General features: G+C 35.1%; 1 protein-coding gene across 1 annotated transcript in view; it reads left to right on the top strand.

Moving 5' to 3' along the window:
• Positions 1 to 24492, top strand: part of LOC138695185 (cholecystokinin receptor-like) — a 663775-nt gene that overhangs the window by 9158 nt on the left and 630125 nt on the right. Inside the window, exon 2 of the mRNA XM_069819644.1 lies at positions 17865 to 17979. Coding sequence (XP_069675745.1) covers positions 17865 to 17979 — 115 coding nt within the window. The remainder of the gene's footprint in view (positions 1 to 17864; positions 17980 to 24492) is intronic.

Raw genomic sequence — 24492 nt, forward strand, 5'->3', positions numbered from 1 at the left:
GATACGAACTTCCTAGCTGTCATTCCAATATAAATGAAGAATAATTTTCTTGAAAACAATTATTATGGGTTTAATATTATGTGCCACATACGAGATACACTATTAGTGTTTATGAAGTCGATGAAATACATTAAAGGAGATATGTCACAGTTATATGAACACTTCGGTGAATGTTACTTATGTCCCGGCCAATGCAGGAACTTGATAAAATACCTTCAAAATGCCTTGGATTGAAAGTATTGAGTAGTAGATAATTGATGTGATCACTGGGAGAACTGTAAGCCCACCCTAAACACGTACCTTACTTATATACGAAAATCGTTGTGTGTGAACGAAGAATATTGCCATATTTATTTAATGTAACAGTGGGTTTCAATGTTGCCAACATAGTAATAATATACACACCTAATCAAACATTACCTAACCTTTCTCATGAAGCTACACACCTAATCAAACCTAACCTAACCTGTCACATAATACGCACCTAATCAAACGTAACCTAACCTGTCACATAATACTACACACCTGTAGTAACATTCCTCACACTTAGTATCATTTCGGTTTCATGTATTGCCGGCTATACCATCGTGTCGGTTTCCATCTAGTGGAAGTGGATCCTACTAATACTACTAATTATAAGAAGCAATGGCGACTTTCATCATAATTACAGTTTACATGTTTCGTGATATACTAAATGTGGTAATGTAGTAATATTTCTCTATATATGGTATAGTAAGATTTTAAATTTGTTGTGGTTGTGATAAAAGTATTGAAAATTGCTTATAGCGCCACATTGGCAGTGACAAAATTGTGCAATATTCGTTCAGTGACCGGTGGATACTCTACATTGACCGTTCATTGAACATGTTATTCAGATATGTTTCGGATAATGCTTCTCCATCTTCAGTGATAAGTTACATCGACGAAGTGGTTCAGATGTTCGAACCGTGTTCTTGCTTGGCTTAAAGTAGACTGCAGATTTACAATGTAGTTGTTCACCTGATGATAGTAATAAATACTGTATCATATTTCAGATTTGCTCCAGGAACGTCTGGTGACGTAAACGAATATTTCCAGAGTACAAATATTGTTTTTTTTTTCCCCTGAACCTATATGGAGTATTTCTTTTGATAAAATAAAAATGTTCTTTGTTATTTGTTATAATGAGTTTTGAAAACCATTTTGGTTCCGATAAGCTGTACAAATTATCAAGGTTTTTATTATTAAGACCCTCAGACTTATCAAATTACAAGTGTGATACACACAAATGTGCTGTAAATGCAGTCTTCATGCTGCACCTATTATATAATTGTACAATACATGGATTCGTTTCAAGACCATATAGTCCAATGGCGAAACTTCAGGGTAGGCAGGGTAAGCTAAGCTTTCCCAAACATTTTCGAAGAAGGGACAAGATCAATTTAGAATGTAGTTAATTAAAAACGGGAGCGGTTCCGCGTTTCGTTTACCTTTTAGCTACTTAAAGCACGACCTAGATCACTATTTCCGAACCATGCCTTCAGCCCAGCTTACCAAAAAATTTTGTCACGCTTCGCTACTGATTTATTACTAGGGCTAGGATTTTGATGACCTATAAATCATGAAAAAATGTCCTAACAACAATGCATTTATGACCTAAAAATCTTACAAAAATGGCCTTAAAAATGCTCTAAAAATTGATCTTGCATAATTGGCTTTGTAGGAAAAGAAGTTTTGTACTACTTAATATTTAGACTAGTAATTAAATTAAATTCTAGCACAAACATCTAAGTTTATTTAATTTTACATATTTTTTTCTAAGTAGTGCACTTTAATTAATTATTTTACCTGATGTAGTTCCATGTAGTCCACCACAAGGCCACTCTTATCCGAAACGTCCACACCTGTGGAGTAACGGTCAGCGCGTCTGGCCGCGAAACCAGGTGGCCCGGGTTCGATTCCCGGTCGGGGCAAGTTACTTGGTTGAGGTTTTTTCCGGGGTTTTCCCTCGACCCGAGATGAGCAAATGCTGGGTAACTTTCGGTGCTGGACCCCGGACTCATTTCACTGGCATTATCACCTTCATCTCGGTCAGACGCTAAATAACCTAAGCTGTTGATAAAGCGTCGTAAAATAACCTACTAAAATAAAATTATCCGAAACTAGCAGACATAGAACATTGAAGGGGTGATTGGGCTGATCCATTCATTACATGGGGTGTACTACGTTAAAATGGCAGTATCTGTGTAGAAAAACGATTAAAATATAAAAAAAAATTAAATGGGTATTAATGGACAAAATGTGAAGAGAAAATATCAAAGGAAATAAACATTATTTTACGTTAATAAAGGGGATTTATGGACAAAATTAAATGAAAATGCCTAAAAATTGACCGAATAAAACAAAAAATACTCTTATGAGTTGAAACGTGCAAAAAATGCAAAAAATGCCCTAACAAATATGTCTTAAAACACTTAGTTTATCACATAACACATAAAAACTGTTTCTGGCTTACTAGAAAAAAAGATGCAATTTAATCAAAATCCTAGCCCTATTTATCACCATCTCATTCAGATGCTAAGTAACCTAAGATGTTGATATAGCGTCGTAAAATAACCTACTTAAGAATTAAAAAAAAAACTTTCTTCTTAGTTTCCGCATATGATCCATATATCTTAATGTCATCTATCATCTGATATCTTCTTTTGCCGCGAACTCTTCTCCCGTTCACCATTCCTTCCAGTGCATCCTTCAGTAGGCAGTTATTTTTCAGCCAGTGACCCAACCAATACTCATCACGCCATGCTTGCAGTTCTTCTTGGGAAGTATAACTGCAGTAGCTTCCCATTGCTTTTCGCACATCACTTTCTCTTTCGCATCATAATAGACTCCAGGGGGCCGCAGCGTGGTGGTGAGGAGAGTGGAATTAACTAATTGGACTTTCCGCACTTCACCGAAATTCACCGTATGGGTTAAATATCAGTTCTATCTGTGTCACTATATTATCTCAATTGACAGTTCTGTAGGGAAATGCTGAGGTACAAAATCATATTGTAACATATTCAAGTAACTCAACGAATCAACTGTTTCACTGAATATTAGTAGTTTTCTCTTATCTACAACAGCGTAACTTATTTGTTTACAAGATGAGACATTCTGTCGCCAGAAAACCATGTGTTTATGACTTTCATTTTAGCAACATCCTTTGTGAGCGGAAGATAATCTTCCCTCCCTGTCACGTTCAGACTGTTCCTGCAAGACTGAATTTGCAAATAAAAAGCTTGAGATCGCTGTGTAAAATTCTCCGTACTGTATGCCGAGATGCTCCCATTTCTCTCTAAGCTTACAGAGTACAGTAGACTTTACGGACTGCGCCGCATGGTAATCCGTAACGCCTCAATATTTTCAGGGGAACAAACTGCTGGTGCACGAGGTTTTTCTCTTCTTCCTTCACACTGCATTCTTTTCAAACTTATTGTACAAACTAGGTTTGCGTTCATTGCTGGGACCTACCGAGTGTGAAATATAACTAGAAATTTTCTGCGAGTGGCGGTAGACCTTACTGTTTCGGCATAAAATATTGTTTTAGCACTCTGGTCAACAGAGATACGTTCATTTTCGAGCACGGCAGGAACCCTTGACTTGTTGGAAACTGTGGGAAGGATTGCGACGTCTACATAAATGTCCATGAAACAATATACGTGTGTTCGAAATTTGTATTCAATGTGACATATGATACAGTTTTAATATTCGTTTCAAACGTATTGTCTGTTCTTTCTGAAAAGGAATTTTAAAATATTACATATGTTCGGATCTAATTTCTACACATTTAAAGGACAAAACTAAAATTCTTTCAATAATTTATTACCGTAATATACTGCTCTCTTAAACTGACTGAGCATATGGAGAATTAAGTGAATGACTTTCACAAAGCTCGCTATGAAACATTTCATATAAAACCATTTTAAGTCAAAATGGAAATAAGAACGTACAAAACAGTATTAAACTATTTTCTTTGAAATATAAAAAAAAAAAAAAAACAGAAAACAAAAACATTACTTAGGTTCAACCTGTAGCCTATATTGCAATCCTCCTCATGGATTATAATTAACTATCTAAATAGGTTAAGTATATATTCGGACTCCTTCAGCTTATGAACAGCTGACAAAGAAAAAGTGGCCGCTCTCTAGAAACGAAGTTCCCTTCGGGTATCTCCGCTACAATTCGGAGACAGGCAATGTTACATGTTGTTGGACCACGTTGCCTGATATCTACAGTTATAATTAAAGTTTCTTTGTGTTACAGTTGCCGCTATTCGCGAGGTCGTGCGTTGAAACACAACCTAGTGCTTTTCATGTTTCTTTTTAATAGAGAGAAAATATAATTGCTCTTGTCTCTTTTATGGCTGTTTTAGTAATTAACATCAGTTTCCTGAGTGTATTATGCCATGACTTTATCATTATTTATTATGACATTATGGCTGCAAATGGAAAGAAATAAGATCTTATTCTCAACAAAAATATCTTTCGTGGTATAAACAAAACAAACTTACTGGCGTCTGCTTTAGAAAATTCAAACAATTAAAAGTTAAAGAAAAAACAAAGGAAAAAGCCACGATTCAATATTTAGTCTGTCTTCCATCTCGATCACAACTTGCAGTGGAATGGGCATGGAATCAATGTCAACGTCTCACGTTCAAATCCTTGTCACTTCTTTTCATTTTATTGTGTTATAGGATAGTTTAATGTAATAATATAAGAAGAAAAAACTAACTCTAGTATTATACAACTGTATTGTTTCAAATCTAACATTAAATTTATATTACTTATATCGCTAAAGAACGATAACCTAATACAAATAGCTTTAATATTATTTATATTGCTAAAGAACGATAACAGAATACAAATGATAACTTCAATATTATTTATATCGCTAACGAAGAATAACAAAATGAAATGAAAACTTAAATGTCATTTATAACGCTAAGAACAATGACAATACAAATGATAACTTGAATATTATTTATATCGCTAAAGAATAATAACAAAATTAAAGTGACAACTTGAATACGTATTATTTATAAAGCTTAAGAACAGTAACAGAATATAAATGATAACTTTAATATTATTTATAACAATAAAGAACGATAACAGAATAAAAATGATAACTTGAATATTATTTATCTGGTTAAAGAATGATAAAATAAAATGATAACTTGAATATTATTCATATCACTAAAGAGCGATAACAGAATATAAATGAATATTATTTACATCGATAAAGAACGATAATAAAATAAAATGTTAACTTGAACAACGCTCGAACTCACAACCTTCGGATAATTAAGGGAACACAGTACCTCTCTTTTGCGAGACAGAGATGTGAATGACTCCTGCTTAAACATCTTAGTTCCAAAACTGCTTCTATAAGCGCATGCATCATGTAACATTACCGTTATCCGAAGTGGACTTAGAAAATATTCATTGTTCACGAGTGCAGCCACGTTTTTTTTTTCTGACAGCTATACATACAGTAGTTATACAGCGAACTCCCTTAGGTTATTTATACATGCTAACTCCCCTTGTGTATAGGAAACGACTCCTTCATATTGATATTCGGATATGCCGTAAGCATTTCCATGTCAACGTCAGGTAACAATTTCCTGTTGTACAAAATCTTTAATTTTTATCTTTTACTGTTGATCGAATAAAACGTTGCACGTAAAATAGTTTGTTTTTATTCCAATTAACTTTCATTTCTGCGAAGCTTTTAAATTTACATTAACAAAAATTTTATGTTTCTACAGTGGCTGCGTGGTCTAGATTATGTCCGGTGAGGCCTGGGATTTTTCATTGACTATTACACTTTTACTACTTTATACTATTTTTGATCAATAAAACGGTACGAAACGACGTGTTTCAGCCAATCATGGCTGCTTATTCTACAATTTTTTATCATCTTCCCAGCATTTGTGCTTATCACCTTCCTAGCATTTTTGTTTTTATCACCTCCCTAGCATTTGTTTCTTTGTTTACCAACATTGTACTTTCAATAATTTATTGTACCTTTTAAAATAATTCATGTTTATTTCATCTTCCTTTCTATCATTTATTTTGTTTATATTATTTACAGCTTCTGCTGTATGAGATTATGGATAGTTACGTATCAGAGATTGCGTAATATATATTGATAAGTGAAGTGGAATGCACATGTTTTAATAAAAATGAAACTGAATCTACAAAGCCTTCTTGACTAGTAATCGTCCATAGAGTTAAATAAAGATTGTATAGTTGGCACAACTGGTAACAAGGGAACAGCTCATCATAATATACTAGTGCCATTTATCGGAATATTTATAATGATGAGATGGTACAATAATACATTTGAGGACAGTTTAATATTTTCGTAAGTCAATTAATATTATGATATGATATATTTATTATAGTTCACAGACAAAAAAGAAAAATATACGGTACATACATATAATCATTGAAGCCTTACATTACATAATTTATAATTTACATATAGATATATACCATTTTAATATAATTTTTAAACTTAACCATTTAATATAAGATGTTTTATCTTGCACTTGCGGCTAGTTTTATGCAAGACTCAACTCATTTTAATATGTTGTTACAATTAGTCTTTGCTCACTTGGATAAGATGTACTTCACGTTTCAATCTGCAATGTGCAGTTGTCATATATAAATCTTCCATTATTCTAGTATATTTAAAACTTTTAAATATATATGTTTTATTTTATTTATTGAGAGTACTATTCAAAAAACTAAACCTGTTTTCTTATCCAATTTTTTTTCTCATTCAATTCTAGCTATTTCATTTATCCTTTCCATTCTAATTTTTTGACCAAAAAAGATACAGACCTATTTGCATTTGTAACTTTATTATTATTATTATTATTATTATTATTATTATTATTATTATTATTATTATTATTACTATTCATACGTTTTCCTATAGCTATTTCTTTATTCATTTGTAGGAACTTTTCATTTATGAATTTCATCCGTATTTCTTTTGTATATTGACATTCAGAAACAATATGAATGTCATCTTCCCAATGTCCACATAATGAGCATGTCTCTTGAGGTATATTACCTCTATTATTTATTAATCTCCAAATGCCCAGTCTGAACCAGGCCAGTCCAAATATTTCTTTCATTTTCATGTTATCTATATATGTACTCCGACCCCATATCTTTTTATATTCATTAAAAATATTAGGGAGCGCATGTCATTGATCCTACTAAAATCATTTTGTCTAGTAATATTTTGACATCTTGATTTAATTAAGTTTAGGCTTGCTGCGCTGTTTATAGTAGCCAAGTTATCCCATAACCATCCTAATCCTATTTTAAACATGTTATTTATAATTTTTACGATTGCCATATTTGTGGTATTTTCAATTTGATTTAATAAAAATATTGTTTCATAAACGTAAGTCAATATTATATTGTATTAGAATACATTGTTTTTTTCTAATATTTATATAATTTCTTCTAATCGTGTAATAGTCAATTAAATCCCCCTCGAGTTTCGATTTTCTCTAGATAAATAAAAAGCTATAGTGAAATTAATGTTGAAAAATTTATAGTGACAACTTGTAGTGGACAAGGTCCTATTTGGGTTTTCTGTTTGAGTTCTTTTGTTATCTAAATACATAGCAACGATGCTGTTCCGTCATTTGTCCATTGTATTGTCATTTCTCCGATCACTGATCGGTAACGTAACAATGGGATGCTCCAAGGACATGTGGGACTGCCTGCATAGAATTCCGAATACACAGTAGATCTCAGTGTAATCAGCTGCTGAGAACATAACCTAATTATGGTTTAGTACAGTTGATCATCACTTGTGTCAATGCAGAGACATTATGACATAGAGCCTAATTTTATGTAATTACAACATTATATTATATTCCTATATGTAAAATATTTTACACATTTTGAAATATGTCTACTTTGAAAAAGTAACTCGAATATATAGGGTCTATATACTTTTAACCATTTTAACCTTGATCTCCTCTATTAATATGCATTTGGGAATTTTTATACCGTCTGTCTCTGTCTTCTTTTCATGTACGAATCATATATTGTATTTGCGCCCAGAGTAGATTCAGATTCTAGCAATTAAAGAATGAATATCCTTATGCCATATTGATAGTTTTTATATCACGATTGTATCTAATAGTCTATAATTATTTACTGCCATACTGCTACTTTAAATGTCTTCAATTATTAATAATTTCCTCCAAAGAATCAACCGACATTGATGTAATAAAATACGCATGAAGGTGAATTGTTCATTCCTGTACTAGTGATTTAAATTTGTTTTTCTTCCATTTTGTAGCATAAAGTTCTGTTTCCTTTTCTTTGCATATCTATAGATTTGTAACTAATGTAAGGATCGAAAGAAAAAATATGAGTAGATTATTACAATCAGTTCAATATGATAACCAGGGAACGGATTTATATGGACTAAAAATATATGAAATATGTAAATATATATGTAGTTATTTTTACCAAAATATGGAATTAAATATGGATTTTTACCAAAATATGGAATTAAATATGGACTTAAAATTATAAAAAAATGACTATGTACGTTAAATATTGGTACATTTTAATCAAACTAAACAAAAAATATAATGGACGTACCTTATCTTCCAATGTAGTTTCAACAAAACACAATTTTTATTGTCTGTTACCATAACAATAGGTTACAAACATTTCTTTCAAGTGCTGAAAAGTGAATCTTCTTCTATTGTCTCTGAGGATAGATTTATACTGACTAAAAGAGCGTTCGACGTCACAAGAAGTAACTGGTACATAATTCAATTTCACAATGTCTGCTGGGGATAAGTCCAAGTTAATCTTCACTGTTGATTCACCACTCATCACAGCAACAACCTTTTGTAGTTCTTCATATCCAGGGTTTTTTGAAAGTACAGTGTCCACCTTAGCTCTTACTGCATCTGCAACTTTACCTCTACCACGATTCAGTTGTTCCACAGTACTATTTATAATTTCAAAACTTTCAGATAGTGAAAGGTGCCTATTTTGGAGACTTTTGAGCGTTTTTATGATGCATGAAAATGTATGCTGAATGTGAGCTAAGTCATTCTTCACACTTATGTCACAGGTAACTGTTTTCGCAGTATCAATTGAGACTGCATCTTCAGAGTCCAATGCAAGGAGAACATTGTTAATAGAGTCTATATGTTCGGCATAATATTCAACTGCTTCTAGCCATGTACCCCATCTAGTTAAAATTGGCTTTGGTGGCAATGGAATTTCAGGGTACATTTCTTTCAACACGTTAACTCTACTGGGAGCTTTGAGAAATACTTTTTTCACTGATGAAATCAACAAATCTACTTTAGGGAAATTGTCTCTGACCACTTCTGCCACACGATGAAATGCATGCGCCACACAAGTAAAATGAGTCAATTTAGGATATACAACAGATAATGCTTGTCCAGCTTTGACCATATAAGGGGCAGCATCGCTAATAAAGAATAACACATTATCGTACATAATACCCTTTGGCCACAGGATACCCATAGCTTCGTTGAACAGTTTAACTATAGTTTTGTTATTGCACTTTTCTAGAACATCACAATGTAAAAGAATTCGTTCAGAATATTGTTCACTTAACAAACCGATAACTACATTACCAACAAGTCTACCTTCTTTGTCGGGAGTCTCATCAATGGAAACCCAAATTGAACTATCTTTAATTTCATCTCTTATCTTCTGTATTGTCTCATCGTAGATGGATGGAGCATACGTCTTCCTAAGTGTTGACTCATCCGGGATTGTATGTTGAGTATATTTTTCAAGGAATTCCCTGAAGACCTTATTCTTTAGTTTGTAGAGAGGAATATCAGCAGAGATGAGAGAACGGCACAGGTCGATGTTAAACTCAGATCTTACATTCGATGTTGTTGGTTGTGTTAAAAACAATTGTCTCTGCTTGGAATTTAGTTGTTTGTTGGCCTGATGTTTACTAGTTGTAATGTGTTGTTGCACCAGGAACTTTTGTGTAGATGATACTGCACACTGACACAAATTACAAAATAATATTTTATTGTCAGTTGATAAACCATCTTCTTTAAATTCTGAAATGTAACTTGTTAGTTTTGATTTTAAATTGACTGAATGACGTACTTTTGGCATATTTACCGTCTTTATAGTATGATTTACAAAACTGAACCTATGTGTACTCTGACTGGCATTTAACTGTTGAGCTGCACAACTGAAGTCTGTTAAAAATTTTAAATTAAATTAATACAGTTTTGTAACTTACTTTCCCATTGTTGATAGGACTGCTAATTTTCAAATAACTCTGATGTTAAAGGGATTACTGAACATGTGTTTAAATCTCTATTGTTGAAATGTATTTTTAAAAGTTAATGGAATTTTGTTTTGTTTTATTGTTAAACCTAATATAATATGGACTGTTTTATATGAAATATGGAAAATATATGGAAATTAACGAAAATATGTACTAAACTCTAAAATATGGAAAAATATGGAAAATAAAAGTAGGATTTTTCAACCCTACACATTGTGAAACATAAATATAATGCAAAATATAAATTATATTAGCTTTATAAGTAAATATGTATTTACATATAAATCCTTTCCCTGATGATAACCAATACGTCTCACAAAGTCAAATGTATGAAGCTCGCTTTTCTTCCATCTGATTCGGTGTAAAATAAATCCATTTAATAAAGCTTACATTTTTAGTGACATAGGCCTATTTATTTTAAAATTTGTTAGGGTAAACTAGGGTCTGTTGGACAGTCGGGCATGTTGGACATTCTGTACTTTAACGTGTTACCTCGCCACTTATGGGCACCACATTCTGCTAGAAGTCAATGACGGAAGTAGCCACGAGTGGGGCTACTTCCGTCATTGACTTCTAGCAGAATGTGGTGCCCACAAGTGGCGAGGTAACACGTTAAAGTACAGAATGTCCAACATGCCCGACTGTCAAACAGACCCCAGTTTACCCTATTTATTTATTATTATGCAGTTGTACAATGTTATCACATCTTCTTTATCTTCATCCTCTAGTATGTTTTACTTATTATTTATTTATTTTGGCAGCTTTGGCTGCAAATTTATGTAACCATTTCTCACTTTCGTATCTCATAAAATCCGACCATGAAGTCATGCATTTGTAGAGCGAGCCAGGAGTCTTGTTATGAAAATGACGAAAGTGATGTAAGGACTCGTGTAATTCGGTGTCATTGAATAAATTATTTAAATAACCGTATGGCGAAAATCCACCATGTAATATACACAGAACAAAACTAATAAATGGAACATAATTCAATCCATTTAATGTATTCCGTATATTTTTCATTAGCAGGGAAACTTTAAGAAGATGTGTGACAAGTCAAGAATTATGCATTTTTCTTTTTGCTAGATGATAGGCCTATATCTAATTCCATAAGACAACAAATAATGCTCTCCAATTTTTGCATGAAATTATTGCACCCGACTTGTCTCCTGAAATAAAATTTTCGTCGGGAACGGTAGTCTAATATAAACGTTCTTACTTTTATTTATATTTAGGTTCCGTAATTTAGTTACTCAGCATTTACTGTTATTATTAAATTAAATTAAATTTTATTATACAGGGTGATTCATGAGGATTTACCGTCCTTTACGGAGCTTATTTCCGAAGACATTCTGCTATATATATGTCATATAAACATGGGTCCTATTATCAATATTTACAGAGTTACGTTTCGTTATTGGAACGCATTGCTGTGAACGCGTGATCTTGGTCAGCGTGCAGTCAGCAGCCAGCGCGAACGCTACGGAAATCAAAGATAGTCGTATGCAGTTACGTAGAGCGACGAGTGCCGTTCACAAGCGTGCGGCCAAGTGTACTCAAGTGGACGGCGACATTTTTTTAAATGTGTTGTAAACTCTCCAAAACTGTAAATTAGTATGCATAATTGAACTGAAAATAATTAAGTCGGTGGAAGTGGTGTGATTTGTAATAATTGTTGTGATAAGTGCGTAAGAATAATGTAATTTTCTATTTAAAAATAGAAAAAGATGACTGTACGAAGCAACTAAGGAGTTCACAGCACATTTTTAGCTTCATAATACTTGTCAATTAGAGGACTGATACTTCTGCATGGTTCATTCTCTATTTATATTATTCTTTTACCTTCAAACTAAAGATTAAACGTATTTTACAAACAACTTTAAATCAGTGTAACTCTGAAAATAATGAGAATAGGAACTATGTTTGTATGACATTTTTTGCTCAAAAATGTCTTCAGAAATAAACTCCTTAAAGGACGGTAAATCCTTGTGAATCACCCTGTATTTAAGAGGACCTGGTAGTTGGAACAAAACTAGGTTGACTTTATAACTTAATCATAAAACATAAGAATATCGAAATAAGAATATGAATTAAGTTTCTAGTGACTACAGGTCTCTTTTAAAAATACTTGATATGAAATTTATAGTTAAAATATTTGACCACAGAAGTTTCCCGTTTTCTTAGAGTCTATTGAAGGTTCAGAATCAAAATTTCGTGCATATAGTACCGGTATATCACAACTCATACATTTTTGGATAAGGTTTGGCTTAGGCCTTTAGTTTTAAATAGTTTTTTAAATAGTTGAATTGAAATAGTTATTTATACAGGAAGTGGATAATCTTGATGATTATGGCATGAATGAATGTCTCACGAACGTTATTGAGTGCGACAATTTTCACGAGTGTCGTAATAAAATTATCTACGAGTTGGATACAACACTTCATGGCATCTTAGCATTATAAATTGTAGGAAATAAAGTATGAAAGAAATTCGGGAACCATAGCTCCAGAGTCTTCATATATTCGTATCCATTAGTTGCGCCTGGCATTAACACTGAATAAAGAGAAATGATGTCCTTGCAGGTTATGTTACAAATGCTTCTTTATTTGGTTAATATAGTTTCTCTGAACCACAGAACTGTCTTATGTGTTATTATAAAAATGATACAAAACTGTTAAAGATTGGAAATAAATGACACGTTACCTTTTGGCCTGCATTTCATTTCTTGTTACCTCTTGCAAGTGTTCCGGTATTACGTCACAGCGAATATGTCATTGTTTTTATTGGAACACGTGCTATAATAAACCGATTACACACGATATTGGATGTAGTAACAACTTGTTTATAATGCTATCATGGCAAAAACAATTTTATATAGCAGCTGGCTACGGACTGAAAGGTCCGGGGTTCGATCCCAGGTGGTGACAGGATTTTTTCTCGTTGCCAAACTTTCAGAACGGCCCCGAGGTTCACTCAGCCTCCTATAAAATTGAGTACCGGGTCTTTCCCGGGGGTAAAAGGCGGTCAGAGCGTGGTGCCGACCACACCACCTCATTCTAGTGCCGAGGTCATGGAAAGCATGGGGCTCTACCTCCATGCCCCCCAAGTGCCTTCATGGCATGTTACGGGGATACCTTTACCTTTAATAACTATAATATCTGTATTGTTTTAATGAACGCTGATCCGCATATGTGCTACAATGCTTAGAAGTCGTGTGCAAAATTTGGAAACTTGCTTCAATTATTTCTGCTAAGAAAGCCGAACTTAGTTTCCAGAAATGTGAAATTAAATAAAAAAAAGTCAAAGTTTAGTACCCGGCATTCCAATGGACACAGGATCTTTGTAAACTACAACTTTAGGGCCTATACATCTTGAAAAATATAAACACATATACTCGTATTTCTAATTTATTGAAAGTCCTGAATTTTAAGACTAGAGATCTGTGATATTTATTTTGCTACAGTATAAAATTATCTTAAATATAAAATATAAAATTTGCATTAAAAACGCTAATCTAAAAGTTTTGCGGATAAATCGAACACAATTATAAAATTTACATTTTTATATGTAGGCCCATATATATATATTTTGCTTCTTGTGTATTCTTACCTTCCACATTTTATTACGAGATCTATTTGCACCACTGTTGTAGTGCGATCTTAAATTTCTAACTTAAACATTAGGCATATGTATAGTAGTGGCAAAAAGAAACTGGACCGACCCTTGTAGCTGATTTCAGAGCCTTGTTCACTACAGAGCACGATAGACTGGTAACTAAGACTTCCGTGGTTCCAATCCTGCCTGGAAAGGAACCTTTTTTGTTCCTTATTCAAATGTATTCCCAATACTTTTCGATTGCTGGTAAAGTTCATGTTCTGGGAATAATAAGTTAATTAAGTAGTAAACTATAGCTGTAATCGTAAAGTATTAGGAATAAATTTGAATAAGGAACAAAAAAAAAGTTTCCTTCCCAGGCAGGATTCGAACCACGAAAGTCTTAGTTACCAGTCTATCGTGCTTTGGAGTGAATTAGGCCCTGAAATCAGCTGCAAGGGTCGGTCCGGTTTTTTTGCCACTACTGTACATCTAATTAACTTAATTTACACAGGTATTAAGTAGGCATATGCAAAATTTCGGTATACAATGATGGCATGATCAAAGAACTGATCGAATTATAGAGAAGTGCGGTGTTACGGCATTAGTGCGGGGGACACCGAAGTGTATTAATCCTTGCATATCAGAGCAACTGGGATTGAATTAGAGTAATGCATGATGTACACCAGTACCGTGTTACTGCTACCACAATAAAGCAACATCGTGGCCATCCACATAAGCTGACAACACATTTCAAAACATAATAAGCCACCCTGTAACCATCCCGACAGGATATCGCATCACTTTCGATCCCCACTTCACTCACGCACGATAAACTGCGGAATTTATTGCATGAAGTGCTGGAAATACCTGGAAAAACAAAACATATCTAACAAGGAGAGGATGTGCGTTTTGGATGTGGATGATTCCAGACATAGCTCAGTTGGTAATAGCATTCAGCAAGTAGAGCTGAAGGCTTGGGTTCGATTCCCAGTGACGAAGCGAAAATTTCCTCCTTAAATAATACAAGTATATGATGTGATAACAGATAAAAATTTGTGGTAATAAAAATGCCACAATACAACTAATAAAATATTCTAACAGTCTTACTAATAAAGCGTGTATAGTTTTTGTACTAGACTTATGTAAGTTGAGACAGAAAACTTTACTAATAAACCATGCAGAAGCGATGGACGTATAAACAGGCTGTAACTATACAATGGGAATTGCTTTGCAGTAGTTATATACACGAAACCCCTTGTTTAAGCGTTGTATATAGAGAAAAAATGGCCGCCCTCTAACAGCTGTTCGTATCGACTGTCATTTTAAGATGATGGTTGCCTAGTAACCAAAGAACAAACCAAAGAGCACAGAATAATTAGAATAATATTACTGTAGCTTGTACTCTTTGACCAAAATATAGTGTGGTAATCGATTAGAGCCAGTTGTACTATCGATACTTAACACGCCACACTAGAGCGCTCTACCGGATGCAATAGAGAACCTCAGATATTCCATTATCTTTCGTAACGAAGTAATGACGAAACTATGACGTAGCTGTGTAACAGTTGTACTGTTATACATGACGTATGTAGTGATTATTAGTAAGGAATTTACACACGACGTATAAATGAGCTACTCGTTGTATAAGTATATGACAGTTAAATGTCTGTATATAGAGTTTTTATTAGTAATACCGTAAGTAGGTTATGCATATTTGCGGATTATCCTTGTGAATAAGAATGGACTCGTTCTCATCGTTGAGTTTATCCGTAGCTAACGAGAAAGACAGGCTATGGAGCGAATCGGAGTCACACTATTATCTCTGTCCAGTCATGGCCATCATGACAATCGCCTAATGTAAATACATGTTCAAAGTTCTGAACAAAACAAAGGAATTGCTATATTAAGCTCCTATTAAACGTGCATTTATATATACACTTGTTGAATGCTGGTCATGTTATGACAATGAGTAAGAAGTTCGTACCAAAAGCACTAGGTTTCAGTTGAGTGCAGCCCAGCGAGGAGTATCTAGATGTCACCCGCGCCTCGCCCTGCTACCGCTCGATACAAATGATGGAGAGTGTGTTCACATAAACAATGCATAGTGGCATTCTGTGGAGCTGTGTAGAGTCGTGAATAGTATGAATAATGTTTTAATTTATATTAATACTTTAGGTTCGGAACAAACTGAGATATTCTGTCATTATCCTATTATTTACATAATGTTAATATTGTGCATGATTCCGAAAAACGTAAACTCATCTGTTATTAAATAATTGTGCAAGCAGGAGTGGGCAACACGTTTATTTATTTATTTTTTTTACTGATTATCCTTCGTTAAATTTTGACGTCTCGTGCTGCTATGCATTCGGTTGAATTACAGTCCAACTTCAACATCGGAATTACGATGAGAACTTCCTAGCTGTCATTACAATAGAAATTAAAAATTTTGTTGAAAACAATAATGAGTTTAATATTATGTGCCACATAGGAGACACACTATTAGATTCATAAAGTAGTTATTCACCTAATAGGTCTAATAGTAAGATATAGGGTATCATATTTCAGATTAGCTCCAGTAACGTCTTGTGACGTAGAACGAATATTTTCATAGTACAAATATTGTTTTTTTAACACTATTTCTTTTGATAAAATGAATAGGTTATTGTTATTTGTTATAACGAGGCTAGAATCATAATTGCATATTTTGTATGTTATTTATATATGTATGGGTAAATTATTTTAGTTTTGGAGTTGCGAAGTTAATACTCGTAATTACAAATTAATATTTTCTTGTTCTAAGGCTGTGGACGATTGGAGCACGTGTTTGGTTACTACCCGGCTGTACATTTTTGTTGTTTTGATTCACTGGCATTTGAAAGATGCGCTATTACTCTTCATTCGGTAGAGATGAAGTCCAAGTTCACACAACTTAACAATTTTGGTACCATCTTCCTAGCTCTGGTGATGACTAAAAATGTGACTTCGCGCCGTAGCCTGTCTTTGTCATTAGACACGGTTTATCTCGTGGCTAACGAGGAAGACAGGCTACGGCGCGACGTCACATTCTCAGTCATGACATGACCAACGTTGAACAAGTTTATATATAAATGCACGTTTAACATGAATTTAATATAGTAATTCCTTTGTTTTTAGAACTTTGAACATGCATTTATATTAGGTGATTATCAATATGGCCATGACTAGACCACGATAACCACGTAACTCGATTCGTGCCGAAGCCTGTCTTTCTCGTTAGCCACGGTTTACCTGATATGACTTAAACATTTCCATGGCAACCGAAGTCGAATGACGTCAGTATAATTTCTGTTCCACAGAATTTATTTATTTTTATAGTTTACGTCGAATATAATGTTACATGTTAAAACGTTGAGATACTGTGGTGATATCTAGCGGCTTAAAGATAAATAAACTAACGAAAAATGGTGTTAATCATATATATTTTTTTTAGGCTTGAGCCGAAGTTTAATGACTTAGTCTGTGACAAGTAATACATTGGGAAGGTTTAAATCTGCTTGGCTAAAAATACATGTAAGATAAGTATGTTTATGGCTTCTTTGTGTCTCCTGTCATTACGAGATGGTTCTATATGGAGGATGAAGATATTTTGACAGTTTATTTTTTATGTTTTGTTATTCTCCGTTTGTCAATGGTGCATGTTTTGTGTTGGTGTACATACTGTAATAATTTCTTGATGTACGGTCACATTAAGTGGGGGAATAAAACTTATGAAAAGTAATGCAGTTTATTATAGCTCGAGTCGGAAATACATTTATTAAAACCCACAGGTATAATGTAAAAGCTTTTAACGAGTCGTAAGAGTTCTGGAGGAGTCTAGAAGACGGCAGTGCAGTGTTCGCATATTCATGAGACGGCTCACGCTGTTGCAGGCGGTGTCCGACCTGCTGCTGGGGGTGTTCTGCATGCCCTTCACGCTGGTGGGACAAGTCTTGCGCAACTTCGTGTTCGGGGCCGCCATGTGCAAGCTCATCCCCTTCTTCCAAGGTAAGGACTACATCGCCTGTTCCGTATTGTACAATAATTAATCATCTGGAGTAAATCCGACGTCATCTAATAAGATAAGGTCTTCACAAAACAGCTCTTGTAACGTTTAAGTTGTTAAAGCATACTACGTCTTATCACAAAGTAAACATTATATTGATGACCTGAAACAGTTGTAAAGTTGTAGGAAGGAATTTAGAGTCATAATGGTTAAGAAAATGCCGCTCTAAGTTCTTAATATCCATGTACAGTCCCAGAAACAAAAAATGGCTCGACTCCTGAAGCTTTTTACAGAGCACGATTCACATGTCCACACCTGTGGAGTAACGGTTAGCGCGTCTGGCCGCGAAACCAGGTGGCCCGGGTTCGATTCCCTGTCAGGGCAAGTTATCTGGTTGAGGTTTTTTCCGGGGTTTTCCCTCGACCCAATATGAGCAAATGCTGGGTAACTTTCGGTGTTGAACCCCGGATTCACTTCACCGTCATTATCACCTTCATCTCATTCAGAAGCTAAATAACCAGAGATGTTGATAAAGCGTCGTAAAATAACATATTAAAATAAAAAAAAAATAAATAAAAACGATTCACATCACAACGATGTAACAGCGATTTTCAACCTAGCATTTTTTGAATAGTATTACAGGAAGGTAGTTGTGAAATACCTATTGCAAAAAGGACGAAATTAATCAGAAAATAAGATCAAATTAAAGTTTAAAAATCATTATTAAAGAAACAATATATACGACGATCCCTATTACAACAATAATTAATCACGAGCATTCCAATAGCTCTTTGCTAGCATGCATGCTCGCAAACTGCAAAGTTCAGGCTTCGGATAATCTTTGGAAAATACTTGTTTAAATTTAATTATGCAGTTATTGCGACGTACCGAAGTACAATGATATTTCCGTGCAGGAATTCTGCGTTATCATATGATGAAAAAATTTTCTCCGCTCCATCGATCCTTCATCATATGATAACGCAGAACTCCTGCACGGAAATATTACATGTACTTCGGTACATCGCAATAATAAAACATGCGTATATAATCACTTAGGGTGCTATTCATAGACATTTCGCTAGCCCGCGTTACGAGCTTTCTAAACTAGCCCCGACTATCGACTGGTTACTTGCACAGGATTCATATCATATCGCTAACACTGGTTTATGAATACGAAAAACGTTAGTTAGCTGATCATCCACCGGAAGCCCGCGCTAAGAATGTCTATGAATACGGCCCTGAGTGATTTAAGACTGCTCCCATTCCGTTGGATCCCGGCCACTTAGTCACTCGTAATGAGTGCAACTCTGCACATAGTGTTTTGGATATTGTGCTACTGTCACACGCAGTGTTGCCATACCTACTGATTTAGCAGGAGATTTCCTGTTTTTCCATTAAATCTACTGCTCTACTGATTTTTATGTCGAAAGTCCGAATTTCTCCTGCCTTTTTGGCATGCTGCAGTGACCTAGTTCTAAGCCCAGATTTTCAACTCCTTACTTTAGTACACATAGGCCTATATTATGTCATCATGCCTTATTTTTTCATCTTATACATAAGTCAATGCTTTCATTTGTCTCCATGCTCATATTGGGTCGCCACAATGATGCTTACAAGAAGCAAGGAGACGGCTCTCTCCTGGAGTCCAGCGGCGGATTATGATTCAGCACACAGCAGATAAAGACCATGTTTTATACACATGGCTCAGAGTTATGGGTCTCTCCAATCCACTCAATAGTCTAAACATAATTACAGATCGATAGAGAACGAATGATTGAAACCTTACCACGAAAGGATGCAAACCCTCTTCCTTACTCACACACACACACACACACACACACACACACACACACACACACACACACACACACACACACACATACACACACACAAGTATATAATCTTCATGCAACGTAAGCATGTGATAACTCGTCAATTTGCAAAAGGAGACATTTCGGAAATAAAGTGTTGGAAAATCGCAAAACTATAAGTTAAATGAAAATGTTCATAATTTTTTTTCTAATTAGATCACTATGGATACATACATTCAGGATCCATGAACATTTTAATATTTTAAGTTTATGATTTTTTGTAGCGAATTTCCAACACTTTGTTATTTTTGACGTATCCCCTTTTGCAAATCGACGACAGAATTAACTTATTTCATTATTGTTTTGAGGACTCGGGGAAAAGAGGAGGAACGAAACTTATTCAGTACAGTGAAGTTTGTTTCTGATTGTGTGCACGTGAAACAGTGAGAGAGTGAAGTATAGGTAATGGCATTTTAGTGTTACATATCTTGCACAGTGATCTTTTAAAATGAGTGAAAGTGTCCCAGAAAGAAAGAAAAAAAGTAAATACTCCCAGAATATTATAAATTATAGTGGGAAAATGGTGAACAGTTTAAAGGATAGTAATGTAAAAGCAAGAAAGGGGATAATTTTTCTTCTGTTAAAAAATCTTTCGTGAATACATGAAAAATTCCAGATTTAATGCGAAACATTGTCAATAAGACATTACTGTGTAAAAACAAAATTGCATGACTTTGATACGTACGCTGAGTAGAGATAACAGTAATTATATTTAGCAAAATTGTTCCATTTCATTGGTTAGGGAAGTGCTATATAGTAATACAACAGTATCATCTTTCTTACAGTACACTATTTTGTAATTAATATTATAATACAAAGAGGAAATTCATGTTTAATTAATCTACTGTAATCTCCTGTTTTTTTATGATTTTCTCCTGATTTTCGTGAGTAGGTCGTGGCAACACTGGTCACACATCTGTGACACAGTGCATGAGGGTTGGCCACTAAAGGGAAACTAAGAGGTGGAGCTTAAACTGAGACAATTCAATCCAGCATCGGAATTGGAATCCGTGTGGCTTAGTGGATGGAGCGTCAGCACGTAGAGCTGAAAACCAAGGTTCGAATCCCAGTGCCGGAGAGAATTTTTCTCCGCTCCACTGATCCTTCATTATTAATTATGCAGGTTAATTTCGTTTACCATCATTCTATTTTGCTGCACGATTTATAAACATTCATCTACTATTAAGAAGAGATCAATCTTCATCATATGTTTTCAAATGTCTTTCGGGTTACGAAAACAATCGACGTAAAATGAATTTCAATAACTGCCAAAGCGATCTCGTGTGTACCGCTGCTTCGGAGCACTCAGCATGCGCAATGCGTTGAATCTGGAACTTAGAAAATTCAGGCGGTTCATTTTCTTTCTTTCTGGAACTGAACATACACATAATATGAATATTTCCACTTCCAGCGAAATTGCTAAGAAAAGCACTCATTACAACCAGGATGTAATACTACCACGCCAGTGAATTACAGTATTAGAACGTAATGTGTTTCTTTCATTTCAGTCTTAGAATTTATTGTCTGTAATTGAGGAGGGGACATCCCTTTTGTGTCTCTTGTGTATTTTATATGCAGGGATAGTCTCTTGACACAATAAATTATATACAACTATAAATTATGCTTTAAGAAATGCTTGACATATGAAATAATTCTGCATATAGTCTTTACAAGATAATATTATTATAAGATAAATCCTCCAAGAAAGTTGTGTATCAAATCCGAAATTTAAAATTAAATTTAAATCAAACAGGAAACTCTATAGAATTATAAATTACATAAAAACGAAATTGTCTATTACATTTAGCGATCATGTTGAAAATCGTTGCAGTACTAAATAACTACATAATTTTAGTGCTTCGAATGAAAGATTTGTCTTTTCTTTGCTAGGCAATGCATGTATCTAGGAAAACATCAACCTCCAAAGAGTAACTGGTAGAAACTGAAAATTAGGAATATCGGACACATCTGTATCGTCATACTATTATGTGGCAATGTTCCCGCGGTAACATGACCTTCGAAACGCCCAGTTATATCTAATGTTTCATCTCGCGGAACTCATATTTTCTTGTCTGCTATAACGTCCCTTGTGTAAGTTGAAATATTTTCTAGGCAGGGCACAAAATGATGTTTACATAGTGTTACTGCACGAAGAAGTGTTCTTTCTGGGTGTTTTTCTACAGATGTTTTAAAAAGTTGGTTTTTTACTTTTTCAAACAATATGTTAGCTAAGAATGATCATGTTACAATAGTCATGATAGAACAGTGACCGCGTAGCAGCAACCTAATTTGAAGAGGAAGGTACTGTAGTCTGTTTTGGTGATATGCAATCCTGAATTGATTTCGGATGAGGTGCGGTAGCATGGGGTGGAGAGTTGTTTATGATATATTAGTAAGGTTAAATTTCATAGCGGTCGATAGCTTCGATCAGTCTAAGAATCGTTTAGCGTTAGAGGGAGATTATGTGCAACTTCATAAAGTTACAAATGCCATACACATACCTACCCCTTTCCACGTCATAGTAATGTGGTGTGAAAAGGTAGTGTTGCAAGCGAAGTTGAATGCTGCACCACGAGCAGATACTGACGGCACTGGAGTCACAGTCAGGAATGCTACATGTGTCAAAAACAGCAAAATTTATGTCCAACGCATTACGGAACATAAGAGATGTGTCCTGTGACACGTATCCAGATATCTTGCGCGCATAGTGAAGCATAGGCTGGTACTATGGTGCACTCAACTGGTTGAGAATTCAGATTGAAAATGAAGATTCTGTCATGTAGATTGACGGCATTCTTCTCTTCATAACGTATGTACTCTTACTTTTGTCGTGAAAAAGTTTGTACTGGCGAAAAAATAGACGTCAAAAGGCTGGCAGTACTTCGTGGCTTTAGGTGATGCAATATGATCTTGGTCTGAAAATTTACGTGCCTATTGCCGAAGGCTTTGATTGACAAACTCGCGTCGGTTTGCTTGGATCATGAATCCAGCAACAGTAGTCATGCTCCCGTTAGTTACAGTTCCAATAATTTACGCATCTAGGACAGTACGAGAGCTATTGATATCTTATCACTCGTACTGCAGTCATATTCCATATTTGGAGGTTAGTTACGTTGTAGTGTTTCGGAAACACTTTTGCCAAATTTAACACCAGTCTCCTGATAACAGATGTATGAGCCCAATTCTTCTTCTTTCTTTTTTGCAAGGCGTCCTGACATTGAAATAAGCTCCTGAATGGTGCAGGAGTGTGTAGTAGATGAAACGCATTGCACATCAGCTTCAGTCGACTTTTCCCCAGTCACGGATAATATTGAAATCGACTTTTGTCCGTATTGAACACCATGTCGACATCGATTTCATTAGCTGTAATGTAGTACGTAAGTTTTTGTAGAAACTCCATGCTCTGTCCTCACGCTTTGTCAAGAGTAACTTTTCGACTAGTAACGAACCTTGTGATCCTGTCTGATATTTTATAGCGGCACGCGTCGTTTGAATTGGTCAAGGAAATATTTGCTGGCTTTGAAACTGACAATGCCCATGGAGATAGCTGCTTCTTCCGCACACTTCTTTAAATACCAGTAGTGGATTACGTATCCCATGTCACGCGTATTCCGGAATTTGGTGTAGAGTACATATGCTGGTGAATTCGAGCAGTACTGTGTTCTTTCGTGCCACCTCTCACAAGAGCGATTACTTTTCAACGCATTTTTTCCAGTGGTAAATTTTCAGGCAGTTACTACAACGGTTTTATTTGCAATCATGACACTGTCATAGATCTGCATTCTTTTTCCAGAAAACTATTCGTGAATGCTTTTCCGTTACACTTTGGAGGGTGATGGTTTATAGGAACTGGAACTGGTTGTCGTATTGTGGGCTGGAGAACGCAGAGTATCACAATTATTGCAGATAAAGTGTCCGACATTCCATAATTATCATTCTGTCCTTCCACCATAACAGCGTCGCCATTGACATGATGTTCCGAATAGGTTATACAACTCACGTACAATTAACCTGTTGATGTACGTTGGAGTCGTGTTGTCCTTTTAGTAATACAGATCTCGGATTATATCTCTGCCTCTGTGCAACGTCACGTTTGCGGTAGGGAGGAGGAGGGAAAGAGATAAGTTCGCAATGCTTTTAAATGCTCTGTCGCCAACGAGTAAGTTAAGCCGTTTGAAATTTACCGGTCATCCACCGGCAGAGATATAATCCGAGATCTCTACTGTATCACCTAATTCACCAGTATTTGTAGCACAGCATGAGGGTTACAAACCATTTTGCAAAAACACAATAGCTTACACATAGGGCTATTCCACATACACTATTCATTAGTGTAGGAACAGGCCTGTGTCCTAAATCTCACTACGTAAGTGGCGGTCACTTTATAAACATCGGACATCTGCCAGGCATACGCCGTATCACCTAATTTATTTAGAACCCTCTGGTACAGTATGGGTGCAAACATTACAGACGCATGCTGCACGTTCATAAGTCAAGCTATAAAGATTACGACCGATTGTGAAATGCCGCACTTCGCTTCAGTTACTTTGGTCTCATGCTTGTCCGCCCTAGAAAATGTAATGACGATTTTCTTCGGGAGGTCCAAAACCTTCCCTTGTGAGAGTGGAACTCTGCTGTCAAGAT

Source organism: Periplaneta americana, chromosome 2 (assembly GCF_040183065.1).
Source record: "Periplaneta americana isolate PAMFEO1 chromosome 2, P.americana_PAMFEO1_priV1, whole genome shotgun sequence".
NCBI classification, from domain to species: Eukaryota; Metazoa; Arthropoda; class Insecta; order Blattodea; family Blattidae; genus Periplaneta; species Periplaneta americana.